The sequence below is a fragment of the Stegastes partitus genome, unplaced genomic scaffold (genome assembly GCF_000690725.1).
Source record: "Stegastes partitus isolate 25-593 unplaced genomic scaffold, Stegastes_partitus-1.0.2 Scaffold104, whole genome shotgun sequence".
Classification (NCBI taxonomy): domain Eukaryota; kingdom Metazoa; phylum Chordata; class Actinopteri; family Pomacentridae; genus Stegastes; species Stegastes partitus.
The window spans coordinates 411245-432328 of record NW_007577835.1 but is presented as its reverse complement, the minus strand read 5'-3'; the positions used below and the strand labels follow the sequence as shown (position 1 = coordinate 432328).

Sequence of the window (21084 nt, the reverse complement as noted above, 5' to 3'; positions counted from 1 at the left end):
AGAGTGCTGCGCTAATGCAGAGATCCCCTGCTGCAGGAAGCTAACCAGAAATACTGACTGGAACACATATACGTCCAGTCGCACAAATAGCACACTACTGCACCTCATCACGCAACAACAATAGCTGGAGTAAATTCGGTGGAAACTGACTGGGATGAGGGGCTGTTTTACCGCCAGGCAAGCTCAGCATCAAAATCGATGCAGAATTTAGTGAGGGGGTGGGGTGAGGAGCAGCAGCTGGACAGCTGGCATGCTGCTCTGGACACACAGGGACAAAGGCAATGTCATAACCACAGCGACTAATCAGATGTCAGTGTAATTCTGGGCTGTGTGTGAATGTGTGTGTGTGTGGATGGCAAGCGCTGCACATGCTGGAAGCAAAGAGGACACTCCCAGCAGCAGTCTGAATGAGCTGCGTCAGCATCCACCCATATTGCAGCCAACGCCTCGCAGCCTCCTTCAAGCTTTGCTGCCAGTCTCTGTTCAAATGAGATATTAGCCTAGCATTTAGGCTATGCTAGCTCCTCTGCAGAAAACAGCACAACACAGCAGCAGCTTCTCATTATTCAGAAAATCTCTACCACCCACATCCTCACAATCATACAGATAAACACCGTTATCTTATGTTGTGTTGTGTTTTCTGTACCAATGGCCAGCAAGCTTACTGCAGAGTTATATGAACTTTTGTACAGCATCCAGCATTAGGAAGGCCTTATTGTGGTTTTTTGTTTGTTTGTTGGGGGGGGGGGTTTGTATTTATCTAATAACACAATCAAATAGGGTACCTGTAAATCTTCTCTGAAAATGTTTCTAACATTTACTTGATATGGATTCTTCTTTTATCAACCAATGACGATTCATCAGTTAATTCAAAACATTTTGTAAAATATAGCAAGCACACTGTATTTCTGTTACAGTACAACACTGATAAGCTTTACAGTAGCTACAGATACATCAAAGTTCATACAAATAACTACCAACAAAGGAAGCATTAACTGCTCGCATCTCAGCTTCGTAACATGCTTTGATGATATTATTCTACCATTCCAGGAGTACTCCCTCACGCCTTATGAGTTAAAGCTGCAGTAGGTAGACATCTGGAAAAGGCTAAGAACCACTTACATCAGACGATTATGTGCATATGCAGACAAATCAAATATACAAACGTAGTCGAGCTACAAGTCAACATTCACTTGTGAATTCCCACAGAATTCCAGCCTCTCTCCAAAGTAAAGGTCCTCCATGGCGCCACCATGTCCTTGCCCACCATGGACTTTGTAGCTCTTTATACTCTCTCAAATGATCTGGGTGAAAGGCCCTGTGAATGGCCGAAGTCTCCCTTCACAGGCTAGATTTTCTAAAGCCCGAAAACACAGCCAAGACGAGTGTAGCAGACTACTTTTCTCTCATACCGCCTGGATTACAATATGCTGAAAGGTTATTATGGAATTCTTGCCCAGTGATACCAAAAAAACCACTGCCTACCCCAGCTTTAAGTTGAATCTTTGTGATGCAGCTCACATATTAGCAAGATGTATATGTACCATCTTCATGATGACTGCTGGTAGAGAGGTATGAAGAAAAGTAGGGGAAAAAAAAGCCACGTAACACACTCATAAGGGTTCATCCTGGCCTGTTAAACAGACATCAATATAGTGCTCTGAAGAAATATTTTTAAAAGGTTTACTTTGCAGTATGTCTGTGTTTCCAAATTGTGGAATTGATTATTTTTAAACCCATTAACTCCTTTATGCTATTTTTACTGTGTATTGCCTGTCCAGCAAAAAGTAGTAAGACAGAGCTATAATCTAACAGGCCAAAGTGACCCAGACATTTTTCTCAGGAGTTCGTGAAAATCAAACCAGAGCTTGAAGTGATATTAATGTTGGACTTACATTTGTCAGGTGGCTCCAAATACAACTCCTGCGCAACCATCCTGTGTCTGCTAAGTAGGTAAGTTGACAGTTGTTTGTCTGCCTTTAGTATTTGACACAACAATAAGGTATTGTTGTGGTTTTAGTTTTTGGCTCTGTGGTGGTAAAACAAAACCACTTGGTTGTCATGTAATGATTTATTCAACCCTTATTCAAACTCACAATACACTGAAGTATGGAGGCTTTATTTACAATATAGATGAGTACTGATTGTAATGTCAGATCATAATTCTTATGAGGACAATGTATTTAAATATTAATAGACATTATTTGCATCCAGAGTTAGAATGCCTGTCGATTTTCAGTTATGTTGTCTGTGTAATGCTGTACTGTGTAGCAAGCATGCTTTCTTTTTTGAAAAAATTGCAAGTCATTCCATCCATTGCTGGGCAGTACTGACCATCCACCACATTCCCAGAGTCTTTGTGTATGCCAGCCCCTGTGTGGATGCCTGTGAAGCACCAGCCTCTGCACGCTGTCTGTGACTAAATATAGCAGCCCTGTCTCAGACTGAATGATGTCATCACTGAGCTGATGAGCTGCATAGCAATCGCCCACCAATGTGGTCTCTTTTTCAGAAAACCTGATTGATCAGAGCCAATCAGGTGAAAGGACTGCTGTGAGGCTGGGTACAGCTGTGTTGCAGTGTTTGTGTGACTGTAGGTGTGTATTTATGCGTCTGCGTGCCCGTGCCTTCACCTCTTCATTGCGGCTCCACCCTCTTCTCACTGACAGCTTGCGTGTCTTCATTTTTCACACTCACACTGGCAGAGGTATTACTCCACAAACACAGAAAAGCCTCTCATCACCGCTGTCTCTGGTGCATGCAACAACACACACCACAAAAGAGCATTAAAGCTCCTCAAATAAACACAGGTACATGTGGATGCTGAGGGGGTTTCTAAGACTGTAAGCCTTCGGGTTTTGCGGCTGTTCTTTCAATAGCACAGATTTGACGTGTCATCTTTGTCGGGACATATCTGGCCTCTGCTATTGTGGGCTAAAATTGCACATGCTGTGGTGTTAAGTGGAAGCTGCTGCGTTGTTGTTGAGGTTCACAAGTTGAAAGTTTTTTTTTATACAAACAGCTACATGAAACAACTAGAAAGTTTCCATGTCCTCGGGCCATATTTGAATGACCTGCACATTACTCACAACTGATACTACTGTTAACTGACCTATTTCTTGAAGTTTCAGATGTAATTTGAACAATTGCCAAAGCACTTACAGGCGGGCTGTTTGTTCATCTACACAGACCCTCTTGGCTGCACATTGTGACAGCACATAAAAGGTAAAAATGACCTAAAACACATTGTATTGAGCCAATTAATCTACAGTGAAACTACCAAAGAGCATTACAGATTTACCACATTGATGCTGCTTGACTCAATCGCCTCACGAGAAGACAAGCCCTTCTCCCGCTAATCCATAAAGCCCGTCTGCCTCTGGGTGATACCTTTTTGCTTTGTCTGTTTTGTCATTGCTCATAGTGATTGCTCTTCTCTTCCAAACAAATCATCATTCCTGCTGCCAAAAATACAAAATGCTTCACTTACTACTTGCCACAGGATTTCCCAATGGAAAGACCCACCTTAGAGCAAGTGTAAATAGCAAACCTTTTCAAATATGGCTACAGGATGAATCACCACTGTGCTATCTGTTATTTTGCTGTATTCATGATAGTAGAACAAGATGAAAATGTGGTGGATTCAAGTCGAAATTGGTTACAACCAAAAAAAAAAAAAAAAAAAACAGTGTGGATTGCATAATTTAGACAGCTGCCATAGAATTTACTGGACCAAAACATTAAATTAAATAAGTTAAACATATAGTATACAATTCCAAGTGTCTAAATGTACACCTACACCCTCGTAAAGCATTCACATAAACATATAATATGCATATAGATAACATTTAATGTTTATATGTACTGGATGGCTGACTCTAACATATAATCAAGTCTAAAGCTTGTTTTCAGTCAATGACAGTATTTTTTCAGGTTTCACTTTTTATCAGCCATCCCTTTCATGAAAGGGAAAAACCTGAGCACCTGGAGGATGGTTATTTACTTGGTGCCTGATATAAGCACTTGGCAGCAAGCACCACTAATGACAGAGACCGGAGAAACTGCTGAGGGATAGCATTTTTCCTCTCGTGTGTATCAAATAAAACATTACATCCGATAATTACGACTGGAAGTGGCTCTTGATCAGAACTTGCAGCCAGAGGACAGGGTGAGTGATGGGAAGGGCTTTTATTTGATACACAAAGTTGGGTTACGTTTTTATTTCCTTCCCCAAAAAGCAGGAAAGGGCTTAGGGGATTTGCATACAAATGAAGGGGCCTGTTTTGGCATGCACTGTTCTGTTTATCAGATTAAAACTATAGAAACCAAGGGGAGTGAATTTGCGTGTTTAGAATATCCAGTTTCTCTTTCACTGTGCCAGAAAGTCGGTGGGAGGTTGTGGGTAATGAGCAACGTCTCCCTAGGTAACACCAACAAGATACATTTCACCACCGACTTTCTCACAAAGATTCTATTGATGTCATTTCTGTGTTTGTTGTTTTGTGTCAGTAAAAACTGCTACATGTGATCCCATAATAAAGGAACCAATAACCACCTGAAGGACCTGGTCCAAAAGGAGTGATATGAACATGAAAGATGAAGCATGCTAATAGCACCTTCATCCTATGAGGAACATTTTCCTAACAGTTGTCAGGGAGGGTGTGTGTGTCGCTTTGTTCTTCAAAATGTAGAAAAAAATACTGGGTTTTATTATTGGTAGCTGCAGGATCTTTAAAAAACCACAAGGTAGCTTTGGTGTTTACACTCTGTAACCAGGCTGGGATCATTATAGCCCTAAACCAATACATCTGCACTGGGCCAAACCCAGCCACAACAGCAGCCTAAAAGGGCTGAAACCTCCAGCTGGCTTACTTACAACTAACAACTTCTTCAGCTTATTCATTTTAAATTGTTTCATCTTATATGCTATCTATAACTCCTATTTTCACTTTCAAACTGGTAGAAACAAAGAAAAAAATTAATGTTTCACAAAGGCAAACACATCAGCCTTGACTGAAAATAAGACTAAGTTGCCTGTGAACATGTAGCCTTTTTCCTTTGTATGAAGAAGCAGAATATTAATCATGCAGTGAATAAACACCTTAAGCTGTCACTAATTAGGAAAGGGGCCCCTCACCACATGAGAGATGCAGTTGTGCCGTAGGTTGAGTTCAGTCAAAGACTCCAGGCCCTGCAGGTTTTCCACTCTGGAGATGCTGTTTCCTGACAGGTTCAACACTTGTAGCTCGTGCAGGTGAGACATGTTTTCTATCCTGCAGATCTAGATGAAAGCACACAGAGACAAAGATAGAGCAACACAAAAATACATATGCAAATCAGCAATTTAGATAATTATATTCTACATATAGAGAGGCACAGAGGGAGGCAGGACTAACAGCAGTGTAACGCTCTGAAATTGAACACATTCAGTGCTCAGTCTTGCATGTACTAGCATTTAGGTTCACAGTGATCTAGAATTCTAGCCACACAAACAGCTTGCCTTGGATGGGCACGGAATCCTAAATTTCCAGACTATTACCAATGAACTATTCTGCTAAACATCTTAAATGTCGCCTTAAGCCACGACTTGTGTGACCTTCCTAACCATAGTAACAAACAAGCAGCTAAAGGGCCAGTCAATGGTGAAATCCTACCCTGCCTTCTCCACCTCTGTGTCTGGGAGAGAATACTTAGGGGCCCCTGTCAGACTGACATTTTAAATACGTCAGAAGAGTCCCCAGTGGCTGTTACAGTGAAGTGATGTGTTTGCTCTCGACAGTGCAAACTGGAGGAAAATGTAAAACGGGGTATCAGGAGTTCAAGGAGTCTGTCCAAACACAAAATCCAAAGAATACAACAGTTCAAATATTAAACAGATCAAATGAAATAGAAATTTAGGTGTGAATATTATAATGACATGTAGTCAAATATAAATGACGTCACTTCATTCAGTGCATCTGTTCTAAAAAGATCAATATGTTATTTTAGAAAACAGGTTCTACAAGTTTTTGGTCCTTGGTCTAGCACGTACTGCACTTCCAGATGGACTTATTTCAGGTTCACACTATGTGGCCAGTGTAACCAGTGCTACCTGGTGCTTCTGTCTGCTTCTTATTGGGACAGGAAGTGATACAGTATGTTAGGTGAGTAGGAAGTTCTTTTCTATGAAAGGCCAGAGAAGGCACTATGGCTCACTTACACTGGGTGATTTGTGGTAAGTAATTTTATTGCCACATGTCTTAGGAGTAGTTGGTTTTTATGGGGGCTGCAAGGTGGCTCGGTGGTTGGCATCGTTTCCTCGCAGCTAGAAAATCCCCGGTTCACATCCCGGTGAAGACACCTGGGATCTTTCTGCATGGAGTTTGCATGTTCTCCCCATGCAGCGTGGGTTCTCTCCGGGTTCTCCGGCTTCCTCCCACACAGTCCAAAAACATGTTGAGGTTAATTAGTGATTTTAAATTGTCCATAAGTGTCCTGTGTCTGTATTCTAAATCGTCCGTAGGTGTGAATGTGTATGTGCTTGGTTGTCTGACTCTAAGTGTAGCCCTGTGATAGACTGGTTACCTGTCCAGGGTGTCCCCTGCCTTCGCCCTGAGTCGGCTGGGATAGACTTCAGCCCCCCGCAACTCTAGTGAGGATTAAGCGCTGTATAGATAATGGATGGATGGTTTTTATGGAATTTTATGCAGGGTTTAAACAGTTGTTTGTCTTTAGAAATTACAGCATGGCCACACAGCTGTTTTTATGAAGACTTTGTTGCTGTACAAGAGATGTCTGTGTAGCAGTTATATAAGAACAATGCTGTTTAGGTTCATTGTGTTTTTAAATGATGCTGATTAAAATGATTTTGTCTGTTGTTTTACAGTAATTGCTCAGTGTGCTATACACTGTAACCTACTGTCCTTTTTGTTTTTTTGTTTGAAAGATTAGTTTGCTTTAGTTAGTCTGCCCGCCCTTGCATGGCATGTGAATTAAAAGACCTGTGACGGTGGACTGACTCCTTTTAATTCTGTTCTTTGTTTTGTTTTGACAATTCCTTTTTCTAATCCGCTGTGGGCATATTAATCGGCTTAAATCCTCTGAGTACTCAGAGTCGACCTGTGTGATGGTTGTATCCATGAGTGAATTTATTGTGGTGTTATTCAATATGCGGTGTGACAGTTTAGAGTGCAGTGATTGTGATTTGACACCCCTGGTTCTCTTGGGTTCTCAATTGCAATTAGAGTATTAGTGGAATATATAATAAGTCCCTTTTGGGATGAATAGGATTTTGGATCTTATGTCTGTTTTATATGCATAATTTGGTAATAAATGATAGTGCTTACACTAATACATTCCCTTGTCAGACCTATTTAATGTTTGGTTGTCTGTAGTGTGAGGCTTTACACTTGCAAGATTTTAAAAATAAAACAAAAACCTACCGGGAACTATTGCAGCAAGAGGAGTAATATGTGCTGTTCTTCTTGTTTTACTCAACACTCTGGCTGTAGTATTTTGTCCTAGTTGCATTTGATTTTTTTTTTTGTTTTTGTTTCTGGGAGTGCTGATAGAAGGTTACAATAGAAATAAAAGTACGCAGTAGTTTCTGAATATTAGCCAGAGAGAATAATGGATACATTTTCAAAAATGTTCATGAAATGTAGCCATGACAACGGGTGTTTCTCAGAGCCAAACATCAAGGACAGCCAAATGTAAATTGTTAAGCAGCATCTCTTCCTGGTACTTGACATTACTTGTTGTATATCTAACAGACAGTTTTAAAAACAACAAGATAATGTGGTTCAAACCAGCCAAAAAGCACATAAACAAAGTGCAAAATCTGCCATTTCTGCACTGCTGGTTCTGATTTTAAAAGTCATTTTGGCTCTAACAATCAGTACAAGTACAGAGAGGCAGTCAAAGTTCAGTTAATCATCAGTTGTGTATTGTATAATACACCAACAACACTAATAAATTATGAAATAATTCATAAATGTTAATATGGATTTCCAGTTCAAACAGAAGGAGTGTCTATGAACAATGTCCAGATAGTATGTTTACCTATACCGGTGGCAACACAGTGACACAAAATAAACCAAATGCACCAAGTCTGGTCGTCATCTGGTGATGGACACAACAGATTGAGATCATCATGCTGCATTCAAAGGCCTTTGCAATAACTGTGTGGAGCTGACTTGAATACCTTCAGTCATCACATGATCATACACTCACAAGATGCCTACAAGGCACCTGAAAGATTAGACAGGCAGTGCTGTGGCTGGAATGCTTTCTGGTTCAAAAATCAAGACCTAAAAATCATAAATGTAAGCCACTGAGAGGATAAAATACAACCGCATAGCCAGTAAGACATTCATGAATAAGTTAAAATGAACAAACAAACAAAAAAAAACTATCATCACTTTTTTCAAATTTAACATTGTCATGGACTCTGGGAATCCCTGACCTACACAGGACAAGTGCCTGTATATCAAACTCCAGTATGTCTGAGTAGGCGTTTTTGGATAACCTCATTTTAAAACATTGGAGAATCTTGTGTTACACACCACGAATTAGGTGCTTTCCAGTGGAGTTCGTCAGAATCCAGACCACGGTAAGGTGGTGCAACCACAAAAGGTGTTTGACCTTTGCTCTAGGAAGATTTCATCTTATCAAAATGGGACATGAATGTGAGAGTACACAGTATTTCAGTTGTGTGTATGATATAAGCAAAAATACTGTTTTAAAATGTAAAAAATTATTATTATTATTTCACATGTAGGACGGAAGCCAGGTCTTGTCTGGTGAGTTGGGACCAAGGGAGATTGTAACATTAGCTCTTGGCATGTTCAATGAAAAACTACAAAGACACTGACAGATAACCATGTGCCACAGGCATCATTAGTCACACCAAAACCTACAGGATTCTTGAGGGAAGGCCCAGTCCCTTTCACCATTTCCCAGAATGATACGCCTACCAAACATGACAGATTGAGTCAAACTTAATCATAATCATTATCGTGACTTGTAGGAGCGATACAATCTCTACGACAGACACGAGCTCAGCCAACTTCTCTAACTGGGCGATACTTTTTCTTCATTTCACAGACCCTGTAAGGCATTCTCAGCTCCTTCCTGTGAGCATTTAATCAAACTGCTCAAGTGGAAAACATCACTGCCACACTGAACAATTGGTTATTCAACAATGTCACGTCAACTTGTAACCCCGACACTTGGTCACTGAGGATGAATGCTGGTTGGATGCACACTCCCAAAGAGAATATCTCCCTTTGAATAGTTCCAGCAAACTGGAAGTGAAATAACATCCTGTAGCAGAAACAAATGGGTAAAGAGATAGGTTTGGAGTGATGTGAGCCTCTCTGCTCAAGGATGGGAGAAAGAAAGGACAACTGTGATATACGGCTCGTGCTCAAAGCATGCACACAGATGGAAGGAGGACAAGCAGCTGGTGTTCTATGGCCAAAAGTGACTAAACAGCAACCTGATTTTACTCACTTCATAGTCTTGTATCATCATTGTGCAGCAATTCAAATTGCATAGGGGTGGTCAGATCTCTGGTGAGTTTGGAAAATGTTGAATAAATGTGACTGAACAGCTATTTAAGTGCACAAAACAGGAGGTTTTTAGGTCAGTGATTGAAAGGACACCCGGCCTGCTGAGAATAATAGATTTATCATCTGCTCCACAACAAGCGTCTGCCAACAAATGACTACCTCAGAATGCAATGTGCTCTCATTACCAACAAGGACAGAACAAAGGAGTCTATTTGATAACTCATTCTAAAGTCACATATTCAACAGCAGCATCACAAGAACCGTTAAAACAAACTGTAGAGATGTAGCTAGGTAGCGCTGGTAGACAGTGCTCGAGGCAACAAAGCATCCGCTTTTAGGAAAAACAACATAACACTGGAGCAGTCATTGAATAGTAATTGGGATGCCTGCTCATGTAAAGAGCAGCCAACACCAAAAAGGGAGGGAGTCTTACCAGAGATCTGAAGTAGCTCTCTGAGGAGATGTGTAGGCGGCATCCTGGCAAAACACTAATTTGACCAAGGGAAGCCTTTCTATTCTATCTTCCTTTTCCAGGAGCTGTTGAAATCCTCATCAGACATCATGTGATTTCTCAGGTTTTAGTATGAGAGAGCCAGGCTCTATTCAGGAGGCTGAACAAACAGCCCCCAATAACAGATTTAGACACAAATTAATTGCAGATCACTATAATTTGCTACAGCCCAAAACTATTCCTGGTGCTGAAAACATAGAAACAGTTGTGCCTGTTGAATAAATTATGTTAAGGCCACTGAGGAAATGGATGTGGGAGTAGACCCTAGACAAGAGCTTGTGGGTTCGGATGGCTTTCGATTCTTTGTTCTCTAAGAGTGCTGGGAACTAAGACAAACGCTGAAGTTAAGTCCTTAAAAACACAGATCAGATTTCTTCTTTCAATAAGAAAGAATGCAAAATGAGAAAGAATGCTCGATATGACTTATTTGCTTATAATACAGTGAAGTTATAAAAAAAAAAAAAAAAGAGTTCATTTTTTTACAAGATGTTCGTGAGTAAAAGGCACATAGTTTGGCCACAATATCTGCCCTGAATATGTTTCATTTTATAAGCCAGACAACTATGATTTAGGGCTCAGAATGAGCATGAAGACATGAATTCTCATGCCTTGTCTCCTGCTGTCATGTCTGATTGGCTCTAAGCATTTATAAAGCTGCATCCCACATAGTAAACCACTAGTCATCTATAGTGGGTAGAAGAGGAAGAGATGATCAACTCCTGCTCAACTTTGCAGCCAAAAATCATGATCTATATTTACAGTAGTGGCAACTAAATAAACACAGCTAAATACACAAATGCCGTAGGTGGGAGGACAATAAAGGAACAGTACCTGATTGCCATGCAAATCCAGGATATTCAGTTTGGACAGGCTTTCCAGGCAGCAAATTTTCTGAATTCTGAGACATGCAAGGAAGAGGTGACATAGAATAAAAACATGAGATGTACATGAAGTATAATTTGTCGCAAAGTATCCTAACAATTAACAATACACAATTCTTCTTTAAAGGAAAATCATACAAAAAAACAGCTCTAACAGGTCCCAAACAGAAGACTGACAGCTGTGCCACAAACACAAAAAAATAACATACAATAGCAGACAGGGATGTACTGTTCACGACTGTCCATATCGATTTAGATCCACGTAAGGTTAAAAGGCTGTAGGCTTTTGAAAATGCCAGTAGATAAATCACTGGCATTCTTTTCTCTTTAGTAACTATACATGACCTCAGATATAGATCTAAAAAGACAAATGTCATGTTTCATTGAAACAAATGTCACAGTTCATTCATAAGGTCTTGATGTCATTCACAAAGTTGTGACGTGCATTTTCTATCTGCTGATCTTATAAAGGAAAAATGACACAGAGATGATTGTTTTTTAAATTTAACTGAGTTTAGAAAGCTCTCTTTTCTGAAGCCTACCATGAAGCAGCACTTTGTGAATAAAACATGTAAAACATAAAATGTAAACAGCACAATGTCTTCAACAACCAACATGCAACACTGATGCTTTATCGCTATTTTAATGCGCTACTTGTAAATATGAACAAATCTTCCTTTTTAAATTAAATTAAAACTACACATCTCCATTCATAGTGTTGAATGAAAGAAAATAAAGTATTTGTTTGCTTGTGAGACCTGTCATGACAACTAACCTGTTTTTTCCCAGCATGAGAATCCTGAGAGACTTTAGAACTTCAATGCCAGTCATATCAGAGATGTGATTATCATGCAAGTTCAGGAAAATAAGCTGCTGCAGATTTGACACATGCTGGATCCCTTTGATTTGATTGTGCTGGAGGTTAAGACGCTGCAGTTCTTCCATCATGTCTAGTTGGGGACATTCCTCCAGACAGCGCCTGGATATTTGAAAAGAAAAAAAAACAACACTGTGCAAGAAGCTTCATATGGATTATACAGTCCTGATTTTCACGAAATAACAAATGTGTGTCATCCTCACTCATTTAAATTTAAAGATTTATATGAATGATTTAGTGGTCCACTTTACACATTAATTGATCCATTTTAGCTTAGTCTGTCATTAGCAAGTTAATTCACTGTCTGCATAATTGTTCATTGGAGACATGGGGTTTGCATTTAAAGAGACTTTGCTGCTCCCTGGTGGCTGCTTGAAGCAGTAGCCATTTTGGCTGACAGTCTCATAACTCCTCCTGCAAATACTGTGAAGGTCAGACAGTTAATAAAACTCAGTGATGTAGGGATGACACAAGAATATTAAAAACTTTGGAAGCAAAGGTACACAGAACTGCTGAGAAATATGAAGTGTCAATCTTATGCCCAGTTTATGGTGACTTTCAGCAAAACTACAATGTTCTGTACTAGAACAGATACACTGCACATCTGTTACAAAATAAATAAAAGGAAAAAAGGATACCTGTCCAAGTCGATTTGCTGGAAATTAGATGATAAAGGCAACTGAGTGAAGAGAAAACCAGGTGCAGGGCTGCGATTATATCCCGCAGAACCAACTGACAGGGATATTACAAAATACATTCAGGATACACATATTATCCAAGAGAACTGCATGAAAATTAATGCCATAGAACTGCAGGGTAGAAATCATAAATTTGGAAATCAGCAATAAAATCCGTTTTTTAATTCCATAATAGTCACAGTGCCATATTTACCTCCTGACTTGGGAATTTTTAAGGCTTTGTGACAGTAAGTGGCTCCTGCACTGTGGGTTGGTCTCCTCAGCTTGTCTCTAGCTTCTTGTGCTGCATGTGTGTTGTCACTGATAAATGATGGCACTGGTGGTGTCTGGATGAGTCTTTTCTGGCTGGATGAATGTAGCCTGTTTTCTACAGATGATATTGGAACAGACTATTTACGTAGCATAGTCATTCACAAATGTACAATGTGAAGCTGAATCACACAAAATCCTTTGGGTGAGTGAATAAGTGGAGTGGGTCAAGCCTACCTGGGTTAGAATGATAAATTGTTTGGGTAGTATTCAAGGATGTTTCTTTGGCAAGGTCTTGAGAGTCAGTCTATAAAACAGGAAACATAACAAACAGTGAAAAAGCCTTGGAAACTGAAAACTAACAAGAGAGCTGTGTGTTGTTGTCATGACTCACCATCGTTTGTGCTCTCCCTACTGATTTGTCAGTTGTAAGGTGCAACTTACAGCTGTTGATCTGCAGAAATAGTTCACAAACAGTTTAAATAAGAGACAGGCAAATATTTTCAAACACGAACATGTAATTGAGCTTTCCTCTCTTCTGAGCTAGGAGATAAACTTTTGCTAGCTTATATACAGAATTATTTTAAAATGGTAAAAGTATTAAAAGTACTATTTACCGTGGGGGTGAGGAACTCCCAACTCTCGCCGACACTCGTGCTGTGTTTTTGAAAGCGCATGGCTTTGCCCTCAGTCAGCTCCCTCTCCATTTAGCTAACGTTTGCTAAATAAATGAACAGTTAAGGTCAGTGTTGGACGCTGAAAAAAAGCTCTATTTCAGTTTCTTTACCAAAGTCATGAGTTTTTAAATTAAATTCTCGCACTCACTTGCTACAGTATTGCTAACGCTTGGATTTGTTTCACCAAACTCGATGTTCATCTTTTCTTCGGCTACAAACTTCATCAGGGACCAGCAGTGTTGCCATGGCAACGACGTCGTTGCTTAGTTACATTCACTTCCCGTGCTACTAAAAAGCCCTCCGGAGGGAAACAAGTACTACAAGTGTCTCTTTCGATGAAGTTGGCCTTAATGTGGTTTGACTTTTACAAGCAAAAACATAGCGTTTTTATGTACTGGTTGATTTAAAGATTTTGGGATATTTGCTTCCATAACATGTCTTCTTTCTTAATAAATGTGTATTTTGGGCATAACCAAAATGCACATTGAGGTGTTTATTTTTTGGGGGGGTTTTTTACTGCACAAAATAGCCCATATTTAATAAGATAATACCTCATTTACATTTTTTAATATAAAACTTTAAAAAATAAATAAATAAATACAAAAACAATTGCTTTAATGTTAGCAATCAACTTAAACTTTAGTGGTGATATCTGTTAGTTAAAGCTTTTAGTGTTTTTTTTTTGTTTGTTTGTTTGTTTGTTTGTTTTAAATTTTAAAAAGTATAGAGTTTTACGAAACATACCTTTAAAGGAAATTTTCTAAGAATCTGTATTTTTTCCTACTCTGAGTCAGAAATCTATAATTGAGTAGCAATTACATACACCGCAATTACATACCATACTTCTGTCTGAAGGTTTTTATGAAGGGCTTTGTTAATATATCAGTCATAGCCTGATTTAAGTGAACATTTTATTCCCCAAATCATATTTTTCTGTAATTTATTCATGAGTGATAAAAAGAGATTTTCTAATTTCCTCTGTAAAACCCTTCAACTTTTAAACACCAACATGTTTTTTTAAAGATGGCTTTATCTAATTGAAGTTTCTGTTCTTGCAATTTAGGGTATTTTATATGTATAATACCTTATTTTCATATTTAAACATCTAATTTAAGTAAATGTTAGAATGCAGACATTGTTGCCTTATTGGAAGTGGTCAACTGGTGAACTGTCATATCTTTCCATGAGAAATTTTACCCTCTTTACCTGTAGTGTCTCTCCTTTATTAGTTAACAGCTAATACCACCCAGTATACTGGCATAGCCTTGTAGATGATGGTTATTATTTTTACTTTATACTGTGTTCCCATCAGCAAATAAACTTGTTTTCAGATAAATTGCTACTGAATAATTGATACACCTTAAGGGTAGTATCCTAGAATAGTCTCACTGGCTCTCTGCCATATTTAGTCAAGATGTATGGGCTACATCTGCCAAAGTATCTACATAATGTTCAGAGAGTAGGCAGAAGTAGGGTCAGTAGGGGTGCACAGGTCACTGTCAGGTTAGGCTGTCCATGTTTACAAAGCGTTAAGTCTAGTTTGCATTTAACATGACACAGAAGGTCGTTGTCAGATAACCAAGTCGAGGGTAAATTTCAGCCAATCATTCGTACCCTGCCAGAATACACCTACTTCAAAGAAACTCCTACAAAAAAAACCCAAAACACTGCTCTGACATATCAGTAGTTATATAAACACGTATGCAATGATCTGTCGCATTGACCTTTCAGACTCTCAACCTTTTTCAGCAATCTAACATTTGAAGAAAATTAGCAAGGCCTATAATGTATGAGCAAAAACCTGCTGTTAATACACCAATTAGTCGAACATTATGTTCAGAAAATCCACATCTGTGTCTAAATTGTGATAACGGCCCAATAATCAACAAGCCGGTAACAGCATAAACACTGGCAAAGTACTATATTTATAGCGATGCAAATTACACATAATAGTAGCGTATTGTATGCCTTTTTTTCCATTAATTCTAAACATGAATATAGACAAACACTTCAACACCACTAATTACGTGTACCTGCTCCTGTGAACACTGTGAAATAGTTTCTGGCTCCTGCTTTGATGTAATGTGGCAGAAAAAGCTTTTCTATAGTGACCACAAGAACATTGTCACAGTGGACAATTTGCTATTGTAAGAAAAGACAAAGGTACAACACTAACTTTTTTGTATTGTAAACATTTTGTCTGTTTGTGAATACTGTCGGGTACAAGCCACATGCAAGTTGTGTTAGTAACTGCGCATTTGCTTCTTTGATGAAGATGACCTGAAGGATGTAAAATGAATACCAGTGTCAGCTAACAATAGATTGTATCATAACGATGGATCTGATCCATTTGTCAGAATGCCACAAAAGTCAGTCATTTGCATTTCTGGAATTACTCAGAATGTTGATTCATCCCTGCTTTTAGCTTCCTGTACTCTGTGTTTTAAAATACATATGGAGCATCCTGGTTCATGCAAATGTAGGTTAGTTCAAAGATCTATGAGTTCTCAAAACATGCCAATACAGCATTACCCACACTATTACTACTGGTGAGTTGACATTAGGCAAAAAGCCGAGTACACACAATAAAGTCATCATAGACTGTTGTGTCCATCAAGGAGTTTCTGACGAACAGACCCCAGCATGTCAGAATGGGCACCTCCACATCCTCCACCATCGTCCCCAACACTGGTGTTCCTCAGGGCTGTGTCCTGAGTCCAGTCCTTTACACACTGTACACCCATGACTGTGTTGCCACCCACACCTCCAACGCCCTTATCAAATCTGCGGATGACACAACCATCGTGGGGTTGATTAGCAACAGCTACGAGGCACCATACAGGGAGGAGGTCCAGGCACTAGTGACCTGGTGCAGCGACAACCACCTCAACCTCCACACCACGAAAGACAAAAGAAGTCATCATTGACTTTCAGAAATCGGGGACCACATTGCACTCAGGTCTGAGCATCAATGGGGAAGAAGTGGAGCAGGTCACAAACTTTAAGACTGCACATTTCAGAGGATCTGGGCTGGACTGTGAACACCATCCACATTGTCAAAAAAAAGCCCAGCGGCGTCTCTTCTTTCTCAGAACGTTGAGGAGGAACAGACTCCCTCCACCTCGGCTGAAACACTTTTACCACTGCACAATAGAGAGTGGTGTGGCAGCTGCACAACATCAGAGAGGAAACAACTTCAGCGGGTCATCAAGACGGCTCAGTGACTCATTGGCTCTTCACTGCCACACCTAGAGGAGATCTACTTAAGTCGTCTCCTCCGACGGGTCACAAAGATCCGGAATGGCCCCGCCCACCCAGGATACTCTCTATTTACCACCCTCGTTGTATTTTTTGTACAGTGACAATAAAGCTTCTTCTTCTTCACTACACACATATGTATTGTAACTGTTTGTCAAGTCAAAACACCTATTTTGAGGAAGCGCTATTGTAAAGTGATGTCATATATATTATGTAGCTGTTAACTCTTTCCTCGAGTCATGAACGGCTACTTCTCTGACCCAGTTTTCGATGCTCTCTATTTGCTCCCAGGACAGTGTAACCCAGGTAACAGTCGGCTAGTAGAACGGCAGAACACCAAATGTGATCAGATGGGTTTTGTGGTGTATTTTCAGCCTTTTTTTAACTCTGGCACTAATAAGCGGTTGCTGAGAGAAGACAAGTCCAGATTCATCGAAGGGACATCCCACACACTGCCTGTCATAGTCTATTCATGAAGCAGAGGCTGACACATATGATGGGAGGTGGTCATCAACAGTTTGAGTGACAATCCATATTGAAAAAGCACAATGTAAATTCCAGCTGTATAGACAGATCTTTGTAGTTTTGTTTTTTATAGTTCATGTGGTTCCCAGAAGGAACACAGACACAGAGTCAGTGTTGCATTTGTTTCTTGTGTATCTTTCACCATTGTGTGTATTTCTTATTTGATCATTTCTCCGTTAATTTATCTAACATTGTCAGCCTCTGCCCTTGTTTATCATTGTAAGTTTGCTACTCAAACAGCATGAGTTACATTTAACACATTCAGACTGTAGCATCAAGGATCTCTAGACCAGAGACATGGATACATCCCTAAGTTGAAATCAAATGAATATATTTTCTATGTGAACTGCAAAAAATTTCCATCAAGTCTGCGTCTGATATAAAGTACAGCAACTGTAGTATATATTGATGGCTGTTGGAAAAACATGCTCAGTTTTTTTTTATTTTTTTCCTTTCTATAAAAAGGTAAGTATGATTATTGTAGCGGTATTGCTGGTTTGTTGACAGCAGCACAGCACGGTCCCTGACTTGAGTGATGGATAAAATGTAGACGCAGAAACAGGGACATTATTTGTAAACATGTTCGTAAGTTAAAGTAGGAAGAAGCAAAATGACTGTAACATAATTCTGCTGTTGGTTGCTGGCATGCGTGTGTGCTTGTATTACTCATGCTGTAGGGATATAAATCTGTTCATATAGCCACAGTGTGTGGGGATCTGTGTCCTTTATGGAGACAAAAAGCAGGTCCTTATAATTAAAATAGGTCAATTTTAGGATGTGGACTTCAGGGGAAGGGTTAGAGTACGGTGTATGCAAGCGGCTGTGGTTGGGGTTAAGGTAAGAGTCCAGCAAATGAATGCAAGTGAACGTAACGTGTTCTGAAGTGATGGAAACGCACACTCCAAGGAAGAGAGTGCAGTTTCATGTCAGTCAGTCCATTTTGGGTTGTTTTTTTTTTTTTCACTCACCAGAATTAAAAAGATTTATGCCATGTCACAGTCAGAGGCAAAGTAAATCATATGACAACTCGGGGTTAATGAGTTCAAGCTTCAATTATTTATTCATGTAAGAGTCTGTGAACAAGTAAGAGCAATCTGGATGGTTGCAATACTGGTTCCATTATCTTTTTTTAACATACAAACAGACTGTATGGTTCACAGTAACATGAAATATTTAATAACAAGGTCAATGTCAAAAAGATTGTGACAACATTTTACAGAACAGATGCAATCATCAGCAGAAAATAAAATAAATGCTACTACATAAGATATCCTTTTATTTGAAATGTATGCTAATTACAAAATCCACATGCCCATTCAGCTCTCTGTTTGTTGTGCTGGCTGCAAGCAAACATTTTCTCACAAGGTTACAACCATCCCCCACCTTTGCAGTGTTCCTCAAAGAAGAAACAGAAGGGGGGAAACAGCTTGGTTGTCCAAGCCCCTTCCATCTGTCATGTTACACTGTACCAACAGCATCAGACTTTGAAGAGCTGCAGGTTTTTTGGGGTTTTTTTTTTGGCAACTGACAGAATCCAATTTACAGTTTAATATATATATCTTTTAAAAACTGTTGTAGAAATTACATGCGCCGGGCCTCATGCCACTTTCCCCTTTGTCAGCCTGCTATTAGTGTCCATCCAGTCTGTAACAACAGTCATGGCAACAATGCAAGTGGCGAAGCAGGTTTTGACAGTGGAACTCTTTCTGTTGTACATTCAGAACAAGTATGTCAAACTTAGCTGGATGTGCTGTTCATCTGTTCAGAGGCTTCGCTGCTTCTCCTGAGTCACCTTAGGTGGGTCCCTTTCATTTCAACCTCTGCTTAGGCACTGACGTGATCTGAAGAAAACACTAACATCAACACGGTAACAGGGTACAATAATAACATGCTCAGGTTTCCCATGTTGATTTAGAATCCTACCAACTAACACAAAGTATAGCTGTGGTAGATGGGGTTGTTAGTAGCTTTGCAGGTATTTGGTTACAAACCAAAGTACTGAACCATTCAAAATCTTCCAGCAGTTCATTTTGATGCCAGAGAAGAAGTCATTAGGGATCATTCTATGGTAACCATGAATGTCTAACAAAGGCCATAGTTGTTGAGCTTTTTTAGTCTAAAGTGGTGAAACAAGCAAAACACAGACCAACAGGGACCCAATAAGAATAATAAAGGATTGATGTTGCAGGACTGGTTTCAGCAATCAGGTCAGAATCAGAATCAGAATCAGAATCAGTTTTATTGCCAAGTAATTTTTACATCACCAGGAATTTGACTTGGTCCATTGGTGCAAAGAAGCAGAAAACAGATACCAAAATAAAATAAAATATTAACAATACCAAAAAAAAAAAAAGGCAGGTTATAATTAGTGTACTTTTTGTGCAACCGAACAATTAGAATTTTAGAATTTAACATGATCACAGTTTAGCCATCCATTATCTATACACCGCTCAATCCTCATTAGGGTCATGGGGGGATGGAGTCTATCCCAGCTGACTGAAGGTGAAGGCAGGGGACACCCTGGACAGGTCACCAGTCTATCACAGGGCTACACTTAGAGACAGACAACCAAGCACACTCACATTCACACCTCCAAAAATCAAAGATGTCAACCGGGAAGTAGCAAAACCCTGGCTTCATTTTCTCAGTGCAGAAACCAACGGGTGACCTCACGGTAGCTACGTCCATCTTTTATACAGTCTATGGGATCTTCTAGCTGTGAGGCGACAGTGATACCCACCGATCCACCTTGCAGCCTATGATCACCCATGATCATGCAGGCCATGATGGCAGCTGACTTCTGCAAATAGGTCCTAGACATCTACTGCACAGTCACACAAGTCATGGGACAGATTCAGTCACAAAGACTCAACAACTGAGAGTTTTTAGTCCCAATGACTGATTGTGACAGGTATACATTATTTTTATATGAATCTATAACTCTTACCATGTCTGAATGGGATTTAAATGCTTGAAGGAGAAATATCTGAAAAGCTTATAAGGTACAAATGAAGAGGAAGAAAGGAGAAAGAAAATGGGGGAAAAAACAAAGAAAAACTCTAAAGAGAGCCGATTCAAAGAAACATTTGCCCTGGAGGGTTGGTATAATAGGTGGGAAAGTGGTAATTACTGGAAATGAACAGGCTGTGTTAAGGTGCGAATTTGAAAAAAATATATATCTGGAAAGGGATTTAAGAATGGAGCTGTAAAAAAAGATCATATACACCAAGTTTCAAGCCTATTATAGATCAATGAAAAGCAATCCAACAGCCTTGTAACACATCCTGCTTCAGTGAACTCCTCTTAGGTTTGTTTTGATGTGCTGCAGTTGAATTAATTTATCATACTAAAGCTCTGTTTTGTGTGAGCTGTCAGTGGCAGAAATAAACACGGGGCGAAACAATAGACACACCTTTCAATATGCATTTTTGTTGTCCACACTGTGGAGAAATTAAGGGTGAAAGAGAACTGAAAGAGGCCATCGACCACAAACTGGGACAACAGTCACTGATAAGAGGAAGTGACCTATAGTATTATTTACAGGTTCTTGCTGTACTATAGCAACACTGCTGCTTTTCAGGGTTTTGAATAATTGTTGCCTTGGTTTTCTTGGTTTCTAGAGATTGTTGTTAGTTTAACTAAAGAAGGCACAACAAGGTATGAGATGTAATGCTTAGAACCTTCAAACAATCTGAGCCCACCATATTATTCTGATCACCTCTCTGCTCACTGCACCAGTCATTTCTATCAGACATGTTATCTGGCAGAGACTGGCCTTTCTAAATGGCCATCTGTGGGAGAATTCAGAAAGTCCAAAGATGGTGGTTGATTGACAAATGTCCTCCTCCCCATTAAAA

At 39.6% G+C, this 21084-nt stretch overlaps 1 protein-coding gene across 1 annotated transcript in view; it reads right to left on the bottom strand.

Annotated features, from left to right (window-relative positions):
* lrrc49 (leucine rich repeat containing 49) overlaps window positions 1–13474 on the bottom strand; it is a 38485-nt gene extending 25011 nt beyond the window's left edge. The window contains exons 1-7 of the mRNA XM_008277658.1: window positions 13385–13474; window positions 13162–13221; window positions 13005–13074; window positions 12459–12552; window positions 11719–11922; window positions 10894–10960; window positions 5138–5281 (exon numbers count right to left, since the gene is read on the bottom strand). Coding sequence (XP_008275880.1) covers window positions 5138–5281; window positions 10894–10960; window positions 11719–11922; window positions 12459–12552; window positions 13005–13074; window positions 13162–13221; window positions 13385–13474 — 729 coding nt within the window. The remainder of the gene's footprint in view (window positions 1–5137; window positions 5282–10893; window positions 10961–11718; window positions 11923–12458; window positions 12553–13004; window positions 13075–13161; window positions 13222–13384) is intronic.
* Window positions 13475–21084: the final 7610 nt, after the last annotated feature.